Raw genomic sequence first — 19,479 nt, 5'->3', positions numbered from 1 at the left:
GTAGCAGGTGTGTAATTTATCATTGATAAAGCTTTACTCATCTTCATTATGTTATCTATAAATAATATATTATTATAGCTGTGATCATGATTATTTAAATCCAAGAAGACAGTAGTGAGGAAGGAAGGTATGAAGTACTTGCAGGGTCCTTAATCACCAGAAAAGCTTGATGGCTAATATGTGTTTACAAGTAAATGAGTTAGTAATGTCTGTTTAAAAGCTTTCATGTGATTATTTTCATGTTAGATTTCAATAAAATATCTCTCTCTGCTGTTACTGCAGATTACTGCAACTTACTGCAACATCTGACTGAGGGTCCGTTTCACACTTCACTCAACAAATCATGAAATAGACAGGGTGGATCAGTGTGTCTGTTACACGTTTTGCTGTGATACTGGGTTAAACTAGAGCAAGGAATCTCACATTACCCAAATTTTATTCTCTTTTTATTGACTTTTGGTGATTTTAAAATGTGTTTTAAAACTCTCACACTATTTAATTTGTTGTTCAGCTGGAAGCTCTCAGTGGATCTTGTTTACAAACCCCATGTAACTTCAGTGAACCTGAAACAGAAAAGTTCCAGCATTAGATCTGTCTGTGGATTGTGGATGAAAAATCATTCTAATGTTTTTAAACATTTACAGAAAATTAGATCTTCAACAGCAGTGAGACAGTTAACATCTATCCAATGAAGATTACAGGAGACCTGCAACAGAAAGAGTGAATCACTCTGTTTTCCAATTCAATCACAACTTACACAAACACATATGACTTCAGCTGTTTGTGATCCTCTTAAAATAACAACTGAAGGACAGAAAGTTTTCATGTTAATATAATATGTCAGATGTTACAGAGATCAGACTGTTTAAATGTTTTCTACATATAGTTCAGGTTATTCAGCAATTTCTGCGCCACTGTGATCATAGTGGACGGAAAAAAATGGCACTTACTGCATTTACTGACTTTACACCTGTCAGGTAAAAGAGTGAATCCTGAATGACCAGTTTTCTCTGTTATGATATAGCAAGCGTCGGCGTGGCGTTTGGAATGGGGGAGGGAGGTGAGTGTACATCTGTGTCAGTTTGCATGCGTATGCAAAGATGACACAAGTGCTTTACAGCATTAACATCTTTGATTGCTAATTGTGACACTGGTGTAAATATTCATCTTATATTAGCGACATTTCTCCAGAGAAAAACTCATTTTTGTTCCTGAGGATTCCAAATAAGCAGCTAAACAGTAAGCATATCAGCATTTTTACTCACCAATGATTCTCAGCCTATCACAACAAAAGTGATGTTGTGATGGTGACGAGTGAAACCAATATGTAAATAAACTTCTCAAAAGAGTTTTTTCAGTTTATGTATAGCAAATCTATTAAACTGTTAATGGAGAATATAGTGGTAAAAAATATCTACAGGGAGTCCAGTTTGTGCTTCTCCCAAAATCTCCTAAAGTTTGTATTCTGTATTTAAATGAAATTCATTAATCCTCTTTTTCTCATTTGAAGTCAAACTTTTGACATTTCACATTTAACTATCACAAATGAAGTCCAGCTGTAAAGTTACAGCAGTACTACTGTAACTGTGGACTTGAATGTGGAAAGAGCTGTTTCTGAAAAATTTAAATGCTCATCACATCTGTTAATATTGAAAAAGTGAAGGCAGCATTTATTTCATGTAATTTAATTTGCTGACTTGATGAATATCAAATATGGAATTAATAATTCTTCACTTTATGGTTTTATATTTAGTTTATGTATTACTTGTGCCGTTTATTCCAGCAGGGTGAGCTGTTGGTGCACTACATAAAATAACATTTACAACTCACAGCATACGAGTATATCATTTAAGGATGTAGATAATTTAAGTAGAAATCATACAACAACAAAGTAATATCTTCTTAATATTTATTTTTAAATGAGATTAAAAAATAATTAAACTAAAAATTAACCTTTATGGAGTCTTTTATCATTTTATCAGCAGTGAAAACACAAAAACAAACAACATGACAACGAATCTTAAAAATGTAGAGAAACAGTGGTCACAGTGTGTCTCTGACCAGCAGTCAGTGACGTTTTCAATCAATCCTTCCTTGTCCTGTAATTCACTTTCCAACCATATCTACGTCTTATAAAAGGCCTTTGCGTAACCTCTCCTGTAAACTAAACCAAGCAGCAAAGGACAAGATAAAATATAAAGCATGTAAAAAATAAGAACATTGAAATACATTAAGAACAAAACTCCTCACATTAGTGGCCTCTTTTTTCTTCACAGTTTCTTTTTCTTTTACAGAAGAGTCTACTTCAAAATGCTTGACATGTAAAGAGAAGGAAACGTGAAATGTGTCACTTATGCAAGTGAAGGAGAAAAAACTATGACGGCTAAAAAAATTTCATTTAATTTCAGCTCATTGTTATTTCTATAGAACTAATTCACAATAACAGTATATATGTATAGTATTGAGGTATATTGCAAATATTAGACAGATAACCCCAACAATCAATGATCCCCTATGAGCAAGTACTCATAGGTATAGCAGTGAGGAAAAACACCCTTTCAACATAAACAAACTGCCAGCAGAACCAGGCTCAGGGAGTAACAACATCTGCCATGGTTGGTTTGTGGATGAAGGGAAAGAGAAGAGTGAATGGAGGTTATAGAGAGAGAACAAAAAGTAAATGGCATGTAGTAGTGGTATATAAACATACTCTGACCAGGGGTGACATGTTTAGTCACATGTTCTTCTTAAAGTGCTGACTGTCTTATTGGTGTCCAAAAAATAACTTGGACTCCCTAAAACATGAGTTGAAAACTGCAGCTTCTCTCCTCCTGTTATCCCCCCCAAACCCATCCTCTTTGAGAAAGTGTCTGCTCCCAGACCCCCCAAAAAACAATTTGCACATAAAACAAATGACAAATATAGCATCCTCAGCTCTACCAGTATTGTGGGTGTTTTTAATTACAGCCTCAACATGACATTTAATCTATCATTAGACTCAATTGACTTCTCTAAAATATTAAAGACCCCACCCACAATTTCAATTACAGTGGTTCTTATGGTATAGAAATTTCAAAGTGTTCCCTAAAATGGTGTTCCCTTAAATTTGTCTTATTGTTTCTTATAAATATTTAAATGAGATGTATTTCAGAAAATTATGTAATTAAATTTAAGGATATAATACTTCCACTATTACTTTTTTCAGTACTATGTGCAAAAACAGTACACACACAAAGATTAGTTATCTCATTAATAGTGTTGCATCCTCACTGTATATGACTCTGGGTACTTGGCTCCCAGGTATAACTGTCAAACACTCTCCTTAAAACAATTACCTTCAACACTGCTGATATTTGGAATCACCCTCTCTGATTGATGCTTCTGAGCTTACTTCAGTAATTACTGCCTCTAAATGATCAGTGTCTATTAGATCATATTCCTTTAAGACTGCTAAAAGAAGTCATACCATTTTTAATGCTTCAATCTTAAATAAGATCAAGCTATCTCTATTATTGGGCTATGTACCACAGTTAAACTGCAGGAATGTCTTAAAGAAATAAAGACCTGGATGACCTCTAAATGCATGCTTCTAAATTCAGATAAAATTGATGTTATTGTACTTGCCCCTAAAAAAATAGTCACTATCCAGATGTTTACTCTGGATGACATTAACTTGGCCTCCTGTAAAATTGTGAGGACGTTCTTCTGTGGAATCAGCTCCCAGTTTAGACACGGGAGGCAGACACTATCTCTACTTTTAACATTGGGCTTAAAACTTTCCTTTTCACTAAAACATATAGTTAGGGCAGGAACAAGTAACCCTGAGCCCACCCTTAGCAGAGATGGGCTGTAATCCAATTACTTTTTCAAATAATGATTAAAATAACACTGACACTATGACATCCCGAACCTCCTCTTCATCCCCCTCGACTGGTGGAACTGACGTAACATCTTATGAAGACTCTAGAGCGGCTCTTCCTCAACCTCCTCTGACCACAGGTACAACATGCCCAGGACCCACTACAGTTCGCATACAAGGCAGATGCCATCTTGTACCTCCTACACAGAGCCCACTCACACCTGGACAAGGGAAAAGACACGGTCAGGATCCTGTTTCTTGATTTTTCCAGTGCCTTTAATACCATCCGGCCCTGTATGCTTCAGGAAAAACTGAACAGGATGGAGGTGGACCCCTGCCTGGTTGCTTGGATCTCCGACTACCTCACTGACAGACCACAGTACGTCAGGCTGAAGGACATCATGTCTGACACTGTGGTTAGCAGCACAGGAGCACCACAGGGAACTGTGCTGTCCCCTCTTCTCTTCACCCTGTACACCTCTGACTTCTGCTACAACTCTGAATTATGCCATATTCAGATGTTTGCAGACGACACAGCCATCATGGGGTGTATCTGGGATGACCAAGAAGAGGAGTACAGGAGTCTGGTGAGGAACTTTGTCACATGAAATCACACAAACCACCTGCAACTCAACACCTCAAAGACCAAGGAACTGGTTGTGGACTTCGAGAGGTCCAGACCAGGTCCACTGCCGGTTCAGATAGAGGGGAGGTGGTCAACACATACAAGTACCTTGGGCTGTGGGTGGACAACAAACTGGACTGGTCATGTAACATGCAACCCCTGTATAAAAAAGGCCAAAGCCGACTGTACTTCCTCAGGAGGAAGAGGTCTTTTAACATCTGCAGGAAGCTCCTGGGGATGTTTTACCAGTCAGTGGTTGCAGGAGTACTTTTCTATGCAGTGGTGTGCTGGGGGAGCAGCACAGCAAAGATGGACTCGTGCAGGCTGGAGAAACTAATCAGGAAGGCTGGCTCTGTGGTTGGCATGAAGATGGACACTCTGGTGACAGTGGCAGAGAAGAAGGACATTAAAGGAACTGCTGGACATTATGGACAATGCTGGGCATCATCTGCACACGGGCATAAACAATCAGAGGAGCCTATTCAGCGACAAGTTGCTTCTCCCAAAGTCAAAGCAAACCCAAACAGACTTAAAAACTCCTTTGTCCCACACGCCATCAAACTGTTTAACTCCTCACTGGAGGGGAGAGGGAGGGGAGACAGGGGGACAAGGAGGGGGGAACAACTGAGCTGTAGTGCTTTTTTACACTGTGCAATATTTGCAGTATTTTTTTTCTTATATTTGACTGTGCAATATAGTCACTCAAATCTGCAATCCTATTTATACATATTATATATTCTGTATTTATATATATATATATATATATATATATATATATATATATATATATATATATATATATATATATATATATATATATATATATATATATATGTGTATATTTATGCTTATATCCTTACTCTCATTCCCCTTATTGTGTCTGTAACATGCAACTTCTGTCAATGTTGTGCTACTGGAAACTGAATTTACCGGAGGAACCCACCCGAGGGATAAAGTTTCATCCACCTATCTATCTATCTATCTATCTATCTATCTATCTATCTATCTATCTATCTATCTATCTATCTATCTATCTATCTATCTATCTGATTGGCTGTCTGTCTGTCAAAAGTAATAAAACAAGTTTTTAAAATATACTTTTTCATTTGATTCAATTTTATATGATGGATTATGCAGAAAAAGTAGAATTGGGCTAAAAGGTCTACTGATTTATTATGTACTCAGTTGTGTATCATGTTTTTAAAAAGTAACTAAGTAATAAAGTAACTAATTACTTTTGAAAATATTCAGTGAAGTAACAGGATTACTTTCTTGGAGAAGTAATTAGTCAATAATTACTATTTTCAAGTAACTAGACCAGCACTGTTCCTCAGTTAAGTTGCAATAGCCTAGGTTGCTAAATGTTTCTTCTCACATTTTTCACTCACTATGTGTTTATACACCACTCTGCCTTTAATTATGAGTCATTAAGTTCTGGCTCTCTTCCACAGTGTCTTTATCCTTTCATCCTTCCATCACCCCAAATGGTCACAGCAGATGGCTGCCTCTCCCTGAGCTGGAGGTTTCTTCCTGTTAAAAGAGAGTTTTTCCTTCCCACTGTCAAAGTTGTTGTTTGGGCTTTCGTTCTATTATTATAAGGTCTTTTCCTTACAGAATAAAGCATCTTGAGGCGAGTGTTATTGTGATTTGGCACTATATAAATTGAACTTAACGGGAATTGAAAAAGGAGTGGACAAGACGTGCTCAGTGGCTCCTGCCAAGTCCATCAGCCACCTAAGTCTCCTACCATTCATCCACCCAGATGCTCTCTGAGGTCTGGGTGGATGAATGTGATGAGGACTAACTCTAAGCTTTATCAAAACAGAGGCCTAATCTTACAACACACTGCTTAGTTAAAGCACATCAGCTCCTTGGTGGCAAATTGCGATATAACAGCAGACTAGTGGATCAGAAGGTTCAAATTAGTTAATAATCTCTAGTGATTTAAGATACATTAGCTAACGCTTTTAACACTATTTGGAGAACAAATAAAAATAAGCAGATTTTAGATATCAACCTGGGTCAACACACCTGAATCAAATGATTAGTTCAGGCCTCTGGAGAACTTCAAGACAGGTTGAGGAGGTCATTGGCCATTTAAATCAGCTGTGTTGGATCAAGGACACATCTTAAACCTGCAGTACACTGGCCCTTGAGGCCTGGAGTTGGACACCCCTGTATTGGGCGATTGATGACCCCCCTGTGTGAGCTTCCCTCCCTCCAAGACATCTACAGGAAGCGCTGCCTGAGGAAAGCGGGGAGGATCATCAAGGACTCCAGTCACCCCAGCCATAAACTGTTCAGACTGCTTCCATCAGGAAGGAGGTTCTGCAGCATCCGGTCCCGTACCAGCAGACTGAGAGACAGCTTCTTCCACCAGGCCATCAGACTGCTGAACACGTCATAGACACCTCAGCTTCACTACTGGAACTTCAACATTATGCACTCCACACTGTATATAAATGCCACTTGTTTTGCACATTTTCAACTCTGTATATTTTATATATTTTATTATTATTATTATTATTATTATTATTATTATTATTATTATTGTTATTATTATTATTATTATTATTATTATTTATTTATTTATTTATTTTTTTACTATTTAATTTGTAAAAATGTGTATACACACACACACACACACACACACACACACGTAGGAAAATATTTAGTATACACATCCAGAAATGCATACACTATTATATATTGTACATATATTTATTAGTTTCAGGTTGGCCATTCTTGTATTTTGCTCGTTTGTGTTGTTGTGTTTGCACATCTCTGTTGCTTGTGGGGCTCGCACACAAGAATTTCACTCGCATGTGCTGTGCCAGTGTGCCTGCACATGTGATGTGACAATAAAAGTGATTTGATTTGATTTGATTTGATTTGATTTGATTTGATTTGAGAGCACTGTAACATCATGATATCAACAACACTGGACGTTCTATCCTGTACTGACGTCAGTAGACAACTTAGGAAAATATAACATTTGATGACAATGTTAGTAAATAATACTAAGATGCTCTGTGATTACTACTATAAATATAATTATTTTTAAGGGTCCTCAAATTAAATTTCCTCTAGCACAACCAAAATGGTTTAAATTCACTTATAGTTGTGATTAAAACTTTCAAGTTTAAGGAAATCATAATTTTCCTCAATTACTTGTGGTTTCATAGCTCCACAAGACCTGTGCAGCTACTTGCCTGCTGTATGATACTCTGAGTTATAAAATCTGTAAAAGTCTGCAAGCTTGGAATAACTCAAGTTACAGTTTTTTTAATTGGTTTGGCGCAGTTTTCACAAGCAATTGGTACATTTTCAAAACTTTTAGTACTTATATCACAACAGATCATCAAAAGTGCACGTTTTTCAAACATTTCAGCATATTTTCAATTGTGTCAGTACAATACACATTATGACAAAATATCCTTTTCACTACACAAAATAAGTGTTTCATCTAAATAAATGTTTTGTTCACAGTTACTGCCTTTCATAATGTTATCACTATCAAATTTTTGATTTGCATCTCTTATTATTCAGTTTAATACATTTGTCTATCATTTAATTCAACTGATCTTAATGTTTAATCAATGAATCCTTCATTATGTCCATGGATTTTCAACTTGACTGATTGTTGTCTGGTCATTTGTAAGTTACACATTGCTGCAAGAGCTTTCAATCTAGAAATACTAATTGCTAATTGTTTCCCCCTGATGATCACAATTAGTTACCTTATAAGTAGAACTGTGTTTGAGACTTTGCACTGTTCAAATATGGAGCAGGATAGACTCGTAGGGAGAGGAAACCTTCATCGAAGAGGTGGTGGTGCTCCTCGACAGAGAGGTGGGCACAGACAAAGAGAAAGAGGTGGTGGTGCTCCTCAACAGAGAGGTGGTCTTCAGAGAAATGTAGGCAGAAGACAACGCACCATCATCTCTAATGAAGTCTGGGCCATCATTGTTGACCATGTGGTTAACAGAGGCTTTACCATGGCTGAGGCTGCCAGGTTGGTACAGCCTAATTTACAAAGGTCAACTGTCAGCTCTATCATCAGAACTTTTCGCCAAGAAAACCGGTATGTCTGCTATAGCAACTTCACTTCTAAAATATAGTACTCTATTGTATAGATGAACAACATGTAATTGTCAGTTTACAGTAATGTAATTTGTAATACTTCAATATTGACAGTATATGATTGTCCTCAGAATTAACAGGAGACAACCTGGTGGTGGTCGCCCACGTGTTTTGACTGACCAGCAGGTGTTGGCTGTGGTGGAAATGGTCAGGGCAAGGAATGACATACGGCTGTCTGAAATCAAACAGGCTATTGAGAACAGCAATGACACCTTCGCCAATGTGCCATCAATTAGCCTTCCAATGATTGCCCGGCTTTTGAAGAAGCACCAGGTTTCCATGAAACAAATTTACTTGGTTCCTTTTGAGAGGAACAATGTCCGGGTGAAACAACTGCGTTCAGAATATATTCAGGTACAACACTAAACTGGCATGCAATTACTGTAACAGTACTGACAACTATTAGTTGTAAAAAAACAAAAACAAACCTAAATTATCATTTTAGAGGGTGATGGAGCTGGACGCTGCTGTGAATCATCACAAGTATATTTTTGTTGATGAGGCCGGTTTCAATCTGGCAAAAACTAGACGCAGAGGACGTAACCTTATTGGACAAAGGGCTACCGTCCAAGTCCCTGGACAACGTGGGGGAAACATCTCAATGTGTGCAGCTATATCTGAAGATGGTGTGGTAGGCTGTAGACCAGTTCTACAACACTGAACACCTGATAGTTTTTTTTTTTTTTTTTAAATGAACTGGAGCAGGCCTGTCAGGGAGAAGACATTGTCTATGTTGTTGTGTCAGGGAGAAGACATTGTCTATGTTGTTGTGTGGGACAATGTCAGCTTCCACCATGCACAGCTGGTTCAGGAATGGTTTCAAACACATCCTTGCTTCATGACCTTCCATGATCTTCCACCATATTCCCCTTTCCTCAACCCAATTGAGGAATTCTTCTCTACATGGAGGTGGAAGGTGTATGATCGCCATCCCCATGAGCATGTCTCCCTTCTTCAAGCCATGTGTGAAGCTTGTGGTGATATAACTGCTGGGCAATGTCAAGCCTGGATTCGTCATGCCAGGGGATTTCTCCCACGGTGCCTGAACAACAAAGACATCCACTGTGATGTTGATGAAAATTTATGGCCCAATGTTAATGACCGGCTTGATTAATTGTGTAAAAGTGATAAAAATAAAATAAAAATATATTGTGCATATGTAAATGACTTGCTGTTTTTTCTTACTTTTTCGTGTGTGTGTGTGTGTGTGTGTGTGTATATATGTATATATGTATATATATATATATATATATGTGTATGTATATATATGTGTATGTGTATATATATGTGTATGTATATATATGTGTATGTATATATATGTGTATGTGTATGTGTATGTATATATATATATATATATATATATATATATATATATATATATTCCAACAGTGTTCCAACATTCGAAAGAAGGGACTGCTATCACAGCTAGAGATTGACGAGGTACAACATAAATGCTACGGCAAGGAGGAGTCAGGACGCCAGGTCAGGGGGGAGATATCATCACCCCTACCCGAGATTGGGTACATAGCCCCAAGTGCGATAGGAGAAGGATCGTTGAGTGCGAGAGGAACTGACCTGAAAAATAGGATCATGGCCAAGCTTGAAACCTGGATCCCGTGTAGCCGGTTACCAAGATTACGTGAAGTACCCTCAGAAGGTCTGCTAGATGATGTTAATGCAGCACTATGGACGATACCTACAACCACGATTACCGACACTAACAAGCTGATGTACAATACGGCAGCAGTGATCAGTGAGCCTTGAACAGCCACAAGGGGCAGTACCCTCCATGGAGAAGGAGGCTAGAGGGCAAGATCAAAGTAGGAGGTTAGCCAACTAATGGAGTTGCAGAAAGGTGCGGCAAAGAAGGTGCATAAGAAATACAGCAAACTGTCCATACCTGAGGCCTTGAAAACTGCCAAGCAAAGACTCACAGCCTTGGCCAGCTGCTTGAGAAGGTACACCAGAGAGATAGAAGGCAGGAGAATAAACCAGCTGTTCTCCACAGAACCAGCAAAGGTGTACTCTCAGTGGCAAGGGAACAATAAGAGAACAGCACCACCAAGGCTGGAGACGGAGCAATACTGGAAGAGCATATGGGAGAAGGATGCAACCCATAACGGCAATGCTCAGTGGCTAGTGGATCTGAGGGCAGACGATAGCGACCTCCCTGAACAGGGTCCAGTAACCATCACAATGGCAGATATCCAAGAAAGGGTCTCCAGTATGAAGAGTTGGACAGCACCAGGGCAAGGTTATTATCGTTAACGAAAACTAACGAAATAACGAAAACTAGAAGTGAAAAAACATTTTCGTTAACGGAAATAAAAATAAAAACAAAAAAAGGAAAACTAACTAAAACTGTAATGAGTGTTCACAAAACTAACTAAAATTAACTGAATTTATATCAAAAATGCGTTTAGTTTTCATTGATGTGTGCATGTCATACAATAGTCAAAGGTGAAAATGAAGTTTAGTTTCCAGATTTTTTTCTTGCTGTCTCATTATGCCAGCAGGTGGCCAGTACGTTAGTCGAGTCGTCTGTGTTGCTGCTCCGTCCAAGCGCAGAATCATGTCAGGAAAAGTCGGGAGAAAGCGCCAGAGTCCAATTTGGGATTACTTTGAATATGACTGTGTTTTGGATAAAGCAAGTGTCTTGTAGTGGAAAGAGACAAATTATGAGGGACATTTCTAAAGGGCAAAAAATCCCACAAACCTTAAAGTGCGCTTGAAAAGCTCGCACAAGAAGGCTAACTTAGCTTACCTTGAGAAGGTAAGGGAGCACACTCAACCCTCATCCCCAAAAACAGACGCTAACCCCAGGCAAGGCAGCGTGATGCATCCCGAGACAACAGGACTGGGATATCTACATAACTGTGTGAGTCAATTGTCTTCAAAAAGTTTATCAATTCACTTGAACCAAAATTATGAACACCCGGTGCTGCAAGAGTTAATAGTCTCATTGGAGCCAAGATATACATTTTATAGTTGCCTGGTATCAATGGTTGTTCATCTGCCTTTATTTATTTATTTATTTATTTATTTAAAGAACCCATAGGTGGGAATGTGAGTTGTCTGTCTCTGCGTGTTAGCCCTGCGACAGACAGGCGACCTGTACAGGGTGCAGGGTATGGTAGCTGGAATAGCAACATACCCAAGGATAAGCAGAAGAGAATGACTGATATGATGAAACTGGGATTTTGTTACAGTTAATTATTGCAAACACAACTAAAACTATAACTGAAACTAATCAAAACTAAACTGAAACTAAGGATTTTCAAAAAAATAAAAACTAAACTAAACTAGCAAACAATTGGTAAAAACTAATTAAAACTGATATAAAATTGAAAATCTGAAGTCAAAACTAAATAAAAATAAAAACTAATGAAAATTGCAAAACTATTAAAACCCTGCACCAGGGCCCGACATGGTTCACGCCTACTGGCTGAAGAAGCTGACTGCACTCCACGAGCGTCTGGCAGCACAAATGAACCAGCTGCTAGTTAACGAGAGACACCCGGAATGGCTAACCGAAGGTCGAACGGTCCTGATCCCCAAGGACCCCAAGAAGGGACCGGTCCCATCCAACTACCGACCAATAACCTGCCTCAGTACTACATGGAAGCTCCTGTCAGGCATCATATCGGCTAAGATGAACAGGCACATGGGTCAATACATGAGTGGGGCACAGAAAGGGATTGGCAAGAATACCAGAGGCGCAAAACACCAGCTACTGGTAGACAGAACAGTCAGCTGAGACTGCAAGACCAGACTGACCAACCTGTGAAGGCCTATGACTCAATGCCCCACAGCTGGATACTGGAATGCTTAGAATTGTACAAGATCAATGGGACCCTAAGAGCCTTCATCAGGAACTCAATGGGGATGTGGCGTACAACACTAGAGGCCAACTCCAAGCCCATAGCACAAGTCACCATTAAGTGCGGGATCTACCAAGGAGATGCTCTGTCCCCACTGCTGTTCTGCATAGGCCTGAACCCCCTCAGTGAGATCATTAACAAGACTGGCTACAGATACCGACTGCGGAACGGAGCAGTTGTCAGCCACCTCCTGTACATGGATGACATCAAGCTGTATGCCAAGAGTGAACGAGACATCGATTCACTGATCCACACTACCAGGCTATACAGCAATGACACTGGAATGTCCTTCGGACTGGAGAAGTGTAGTCGAATGCTAACAAAGAGAGGGAAGGTAGTCAGAACTGAGGGGATTGAACTACCAGAAGGCAACATTGCAGACATAGAGGACAGTTACAAGTACCTGGGGATCCTGCAGGCAAATGGGAACCATGAAGAGGCCGATAGAAAGGCTGCAACCACCAAGTACCTGCAGAGGGTCAGGCAAGTCCTGAGGAGTCAGCTGAACGGTAAGAACAAGATCCGGGCCATCAACACGTACGCCCTGCCCGTGATCAGGTACCCTGCTGGGGTAATAGGCTGGCCAAAGGAGGAGATAGAAGCCACTGACATAAAGACAAGAAAGCTCCTTACCATGCATGGAGGGTTTCACCCCAAGTCCAGCACCCTGAGGCTGTACACTAAGCGGAAGGAAGGGGGCCGGGGACTGGTGAGTGTCAGCACCACAGTCCAGGATGAGACAACGAACATCCAAGAATACATTTGGAAGACGGCCCCAACTGACCGAGTGCTCAGTGAATACCTCAGGCAGCAGAAACCCAAGAAAGAGGAGGGAGACGAGGAACCATCATGGAAGGACAGGCCCCTGCACGGTATGTACCACCGGCAGATAGAGGAGGTGGCTGATATCCAGAAATCCTACCAGTGGCTGGACAAAGCTGGACTGAAAGACAGCACAGAGGCACTAATCATGGCAGCACAAGAACAAGCTCTGAGCACAAGATCCATAGAGGCTGGGGTCTATCACACCAGGCAAGACCCCAGGTGCAGGCTGTGTAAAGATGCCCCAGAGACAATCCAGCACATAACAGCAGGGTGCAAGATGCTAGCAGGCAAGGCATACATGGAACGCCATAACCAAGTGGCCAGCATAGTGTACAGGAACATCTGTGCCGAGTATAACCTGGAAGTCCCGAGGTCAAAATGGGAGATGCCCCCAAGGGTGGTGGAGAATGACCGAGCTAAGATCCTGTGGGACTTCCAGACACAGACGGACAAAATGGTGGTGGCTAACCAACCGGACATAGTGGTGGTAGACAAACAGAAGAAGACGGCCGTAGTGATCGATGTAGCGGTTCCGAATGACAGCAATATCAGGAAGAAGGAACACGAGAAGCTGGAGAAATACCAAGGGCTCAGAGAAGAGCTCGAGAGGATGTGGAGGGTGAAGGTAACAGTGGTCCCCGTGGTAATTGGAACACTAGGTGCGGTGACTCCCAAGCTAGGCGAGTGGCTCCAGCAGATCCCGGGAACAACATCGGAGATCTCTGTCCAGAAGAGCGCAGTCCTGGGAACAGCTAAGATACTGCGCAGGACCCTCAAGCTCCCAGGCCTCTGGTAGAGGACCCGAGCTTGAAGGATAAACCGCCCGCAGGGGCGTGCTGGGTGTTTATATATATATATATATATATATATATATATTTTTTTTTTTTTTTTTTTTTTGTTATGCCTGAACATAAGTGTAATATTTGCTGTGTAAAGTTTTACAGTTCAGTTACACTCATTCATCACCAAGGACAATTTGAAACGCTTACCTTGTATTATTTGCTCCTGACTGAAATGATTGGTATAAGTACTAAGTTGAAAAAAGATCTCACTGTTTTGTTTGGGTGATTAAAGCAAATGTTCTCAGAATATATCACAATGATCATATGTTCTGCAACAATGATTAAGTGGAATGAAAATATGTGCAAATACAATGAACTCATGACATCAGATTTGAAAGAATGACTAGTGGTGTTACAAATGTGATCAAATGTGAGTTTTGTACTGAGAGATTTGAAAATGCACACTTTAGTTATGAAAATAGTACCAAACCAATTAAAAAAAACTGTAGTGAAAAGTATTTGCGTGTGTGGGTTATTTTGACAGGTAATTTTAAACTTTAAAAATCTATCGCCTGACTTCCTCTATCACAGGATATTAGCAAACTGATTGTACTTCCGCAGAATATTTCTCAACACCTATAGCAAATACGATCAAGCAAACTGACATTGCACTTTCTTAAACAGTATGTCCTCTTCTGTGCTTCCTTATTCTAACAACAGTTAGGCGATGTGTTCCCCTGTAATTCTGGTTAAGAAATTATGTTCACTGTAAAAACCTCTCCTGAGCTGTGTGTGAACATGGTGATAGTCGGCATGTTACTGATGGTCCTCTTTGTTTCAGGTGAGCTGTTTGTTCACTATAAAGGCATTATTGGATTCATTTAAATCATTATCAGCTTTAAGGAACAAAATTAAAAGGCTGATGGAGATAAAGCTTTGTTTTTTCATACTGTTCATAGTCTGACAGGTAATTGAAATACTTTTTGTTACCAACAGAATCAAAGACATGTTGTTCATGTTACAATAGATTATATTTCAAGCAACAACTATGTAATTTAGCATCATTAATCAAAAAGGGCAAATGGTGAAAATGTGACTGTCACTTCTGGATGATCTATTATAAATTTAATTTTACATAAACAATTATTTAATTTTAGGAGTACTTTGATTAAAGTTTACATCTTAAGTCCTATGGAGGACAAATTAAAATAAGACAAGTTAATGTTTGTAATAAAATTAATTAATTAATAGGTTAGTTGTGACACTGTGTTTACAGGTGCTTTGGCACAATGTCCTGATGAAGCAGCAGTCTTCATAAATGCATCAAAGAAGCTGGAAGCACTGAGTGGATCTTGTTTGCAAATCCCATGTAGCTTCAGACCCAAAGAAGAACAGAAATTTATCAGCACAAGAAAAATTATTGGAGTGTGGATTAAAAATCAATCCCAATTTGGCGGTAATCCAAACAATGTGATCTTCAACAGTAGTGCAGCAGTTAACATCTATCCAATGAGTATTACTGGGAACCTGAGTCAGAGAGACTGCACCACTCTGTTTTGTAATTTAATCACCACATACACAGACACATACTTCTTCAGAGTAGAGAGAGAACCATTCAAAGCAACAGCTTCTTGTGATCCTCTTCAAATAACAGTCAGAGGTGAGTGATTTTGAGTTTTTTATTAGAATTATATTTTTACTTTATTGGGTTTATTTGACTTGCCTTCAGTTAAGTTTCATCAGCATTTGTTGAAGAAATATTACATTTCAGTCATAATGATTGTCCCAGAATACAGTTTAATATTGGTCGAATGTTTTATTATTAAGCTAAAAAAAATACTTTAATAAATAAATACTCAATAAATCATGACTTTATGAAATTAATAAAGTTATATGTAAATTTAAGATAAGATGAGTGGTTTAGAGATTTTAAACACTGGTATAAACTGCAGTGTGCTCTGTAGTGTTAATATGTCTGTGATGTGAAACCACAGATTCTCCTTGGAGGCCCAATATTACAATCCCAGGTGATCTGAAGGAGAAGGAGTCTGTCACTATAACCTGCTCAGCTCTCACTCCCTGTCCACACTCCCCTCCTCAACTCACCTGGAATCTCCAACAAGACTCTCACAACAAAACAGAGGAAAACACAGATGGAAGCTTTACAACTAAAATCCAGCAGAACATCACTCTGTCAGACACACATGATGGAAAGAAGATCAACTGCTCTGCCAGATATCCTGTGAACCAAGGAAAAGACACCAAGACAGCAGAGACAGAAGAGACTCTCAGTGTTTCATGTAAGAAAATCAGAATTTGTAGTTGGATCCTGTCAACATAGCATTTGATTCATTGGGAGGTCCACTGTTTAGAATGAATAATGGTGATTTCTGTCAATCTTTTTCTCCAGATGCTCCTAAAGACACCTCAGCATCCATCAGTCCATCAGGTTTGGTGTCAGCAGGCAGCTGGGTGAACCTGACCTGCTCCAGCAGAGCCAAACCTCCAGTCAGCAACTTCACCTGGTTCAAGAAGAGCAGAGATGGAGCTGTGAAAGTATCTGAAGGAGAGATTTACAGCTTCAATGTAACAGATGGAGGAGTTTATTACTGTGTGGCCACTAATGATCTGGGTAATCAGACATCAGCAGAGATTAAAGTGACTGTTGGAGGTAAAAGCCACTCATGTGTTACATGCTCCTGTTTCTTTTTATCCATTCAAACTCCAAACTTTAAAAATAACTTCAGGTAGTAACCTTTGTTTTTCTTTAGGAGACACACTGTGGCTACTTCCTGGAGTAATCATTGGGATCATTGTTCTCTTACTTATAATTCTCCTCTGCTTGATCATCTTTGTTTGGTAAGTATCACACATCAAAGCAGAAAAACACAATTAGCTACTCTCACAGATATTTTAGCTACACATTAAAAATTTCTGTTTCAAGCTTAACTTTGTTCACATATATTTAACATACACAGAGATAATTTTTTACTGCCTCTTGTGTCTTCCAGGTCGTTAAAGTCAAAGCAACAAACTCAACAACAGATTCTGGTAAGGAAATTACAAAGAAAAAAAAATTCTAGCTGCAGGGTTACTTGAATGTTTTGGCGATTACAGCAGTAACTTCATCAGAGCAGTCTATTTATTTAATAAAACATCAATAAGAATGAACCTAATTCACCGAGCTTTCTGTTTTTTAACTCTATAGATTCAAATAAATGAAGAGCAGAAGGTTGATGAACCAGCAAGTAAAAAGGAAGAAGAGGAAGAAAACATCCATTATGGAGAGATCAGCTTCTCCACACTGGCATATGAAGCATCGTCTAACTCAGTGCGGGACAGTGGACAGCAGCAGCATACGGTGTACGCACAGATCAAAAAGCGAGAAAAAAGCTTAAAACAAAGGGCTCACGGCCAAGAGGAACTCTACGCTGAGGTGAAGAAAAAATGAGAACTGTTGTGAAATAATTTTACATTAACATATAAATACACACATGGTGCCTGTAAATGTGTCATTTTCACTGCCTACAGTTCAGTGAAGTAAAACAACTAAAATCCCATTCCATGGCTTTTTTATGTCCTATTTTCCATGCTAACTTTACACGGCTGTTTTCAGATGATTAACTGTGTTCATGGCAAATGTGACTAAATGAGTAAGTGAGAAATTGCAGCACTCCAAAAAAAGAACTAGTTTTACACAACAACAGATGCTGTTCTGCAAAACTAAAACTTAAAACCTCAACATACTGTCGCTTTTTTTTTAAAGTATATTTTAAGTTATTATGTTCCTAAAGTATTTGCATGCTGCTACGCTGTGTGAGCTGTTGTTTGATTTTGTCAGTTGCATTTCTGAAGTTCTGCTTCCAAATTGTTTTTGTGGCACGCCCCTTGAACTAACAGGTCAAGATGGCAGCACTGAATCTAAACAGAATTAAAACTGTAAACTTTGAATCTGAACTACCATTGTTCTGTATTTTGTCTCACTAAATAAGCCATACGCAGAGCATTGATCAGGCTCTATCCGTTAACGTGTTTTTTAGAAGTGTTATGCTGCATCACTCCAGATACACATCAGTCCAAGTTCCAACATCTGAGTTCCCAGATGTCTAAAATGCAGCACTGGAACCACAAACCAGTATTCCCATTCATGCTGGTGGGCATTTTCTTTTGGCTTCTCCAGGGTAAGTTTAACACTGCCGATCTGCATCGGGTAATCTAAATGTTCTCCTGGAGAGTTGGAAAGGCAAAGAGGAAATGGAAATGCACGCAATAGGAGTGTCTTTCTCTGGCCTTTCCATGTATAGTTATCAGTTTTCACTGCCAGGGTAGTTACAGCATAATGCAAAAATGTTCAGTGCAAAACCTTTTGTTCCCCACTACCTGAACATGGCATTCAAATTAAAATTCCACTAAGCTGCTGTGAATTAAAGAGGCATTTAGCAGCCTCACCCTCTTAGAGAGCAAAATCAAAAACCTTTTTAAACTCTACAATGAACTGGTTTTGGTAATCATTGGATTTGTGCTCAGGCAATGCTTGGGTCAGTTTCAGTGCAGAAGTGCATTTCTGTCTTAGTGTAGCACTGTTCAGCTGGTCTGGACATCAGTGCTCAACTAACAACCTGTGACTCTGCTAGTACTTCAGAACACTAATGTGTAACAGCTGTGTGTACAGCTAATGTTTGGGCAGATCACTCTGTCATAATCCCAGTAAATATGAACCCAAATGCACAACTCAGACACCAGAAACAATTTAACAGTTTATTTTTGGAAAACTAAGAACTTACAGAGTCTGGGCTTCTGAACTGTCGAGAAAACAGGAAACCAGAAACAGAAAAATTCAATGTGAATCTATGTGAAAAATAGTTAAAGGTTAGACTATTTTTATCTGTTCGCCACCGGTCCATTCATCCATTCCAAAAAGGGTTTTGTTTGGGGGTTTTTGCATATTGCAATGTTTTGGTTTAATCAATAAAAAATGACTATCCATTATGTTCAATTGTTGGTGAATTCATCTTATTTAAGTATTTAACATATTTTATCATATGGTCCAGTGTTGTCTTTGTTACTATAACATAAATATAATGTAATTTACATGGCATGTACAGACTTTGGCTCTGACTGCTGAAAACGGGAAGTGCTCAGTAATGTTATCTTTAATACTTTCTTAAAAATGTATTTTTAGCCATTAAAACTGGATAAGTGAAAAAAAAAAGTAAATCCTTTCAGCGTTGGGTTACTAGAAAGGGGGAAAAACTCAAGAAAAGCATTCATTCTTTATTATTGTCTTATCTGTTGTTTCATTTCTTCTTTTGTTTTGTTTTAATGTTGAGTTAAATCAATGTGACAATGTGTTGTTTGTTTTGA

At 39.1% G+C, this 19,479-nt stretch overlaps 1 protein-coding gene across 1 annotated transcript; it reads left to right on the top strand.

The window, feature by feature from the left end:
* The first annotated feature begins 14,829 nt into the window (after positions 1 to 14,829).
* Positions 14,830 to 19,177, top strand: LOC106676478 (sialic acid-binding Ig-like lectin 13). Its single transcript, XM_014413175.4, has 8 exons — positions 14,830 to 14,956; positions 15,392 to 15,775; positions 16,110 to 16,415; positions 16,526 to 16,786; positions 16,887 to 16,974; positions 17,127 to 17,166; positions 17,324 to 17,551; positions 18,156 to 19,177. Exons 1-8 carry the CDS (start codon positions 14,875 to 14,877, stop codon positions 18,207 to 18,209), a joined length of 1,443 nt encoding a protein of 480 aa, XP_014268661.3. The 5' UTR covers positions 14,830 to 14,874; the 3' UTR covers positions 18,210 to 19,177.
* The last annotated feature ends 302 nt before the right edge of the window (positions 19,178 to 19,479 follow it).

The sequence above is a fragment of the Maylandia zebra genome, linkage group LG9 (assembly GCF_041146795.1).
Source record: "Maylandia zebra isolate NMK-2024a linkage group LG9, Mzebra_GT3a, whole genome shotgun sequence".
NCBI lineage: Eukaryota > Metazoa > Chordata > Actinopteri > Cichliformes > Cichlidae > Maylandia > Maylandia zebra.
This window is presented reverse-complemented; position numbering and strand designations above follow the sequence as displayed.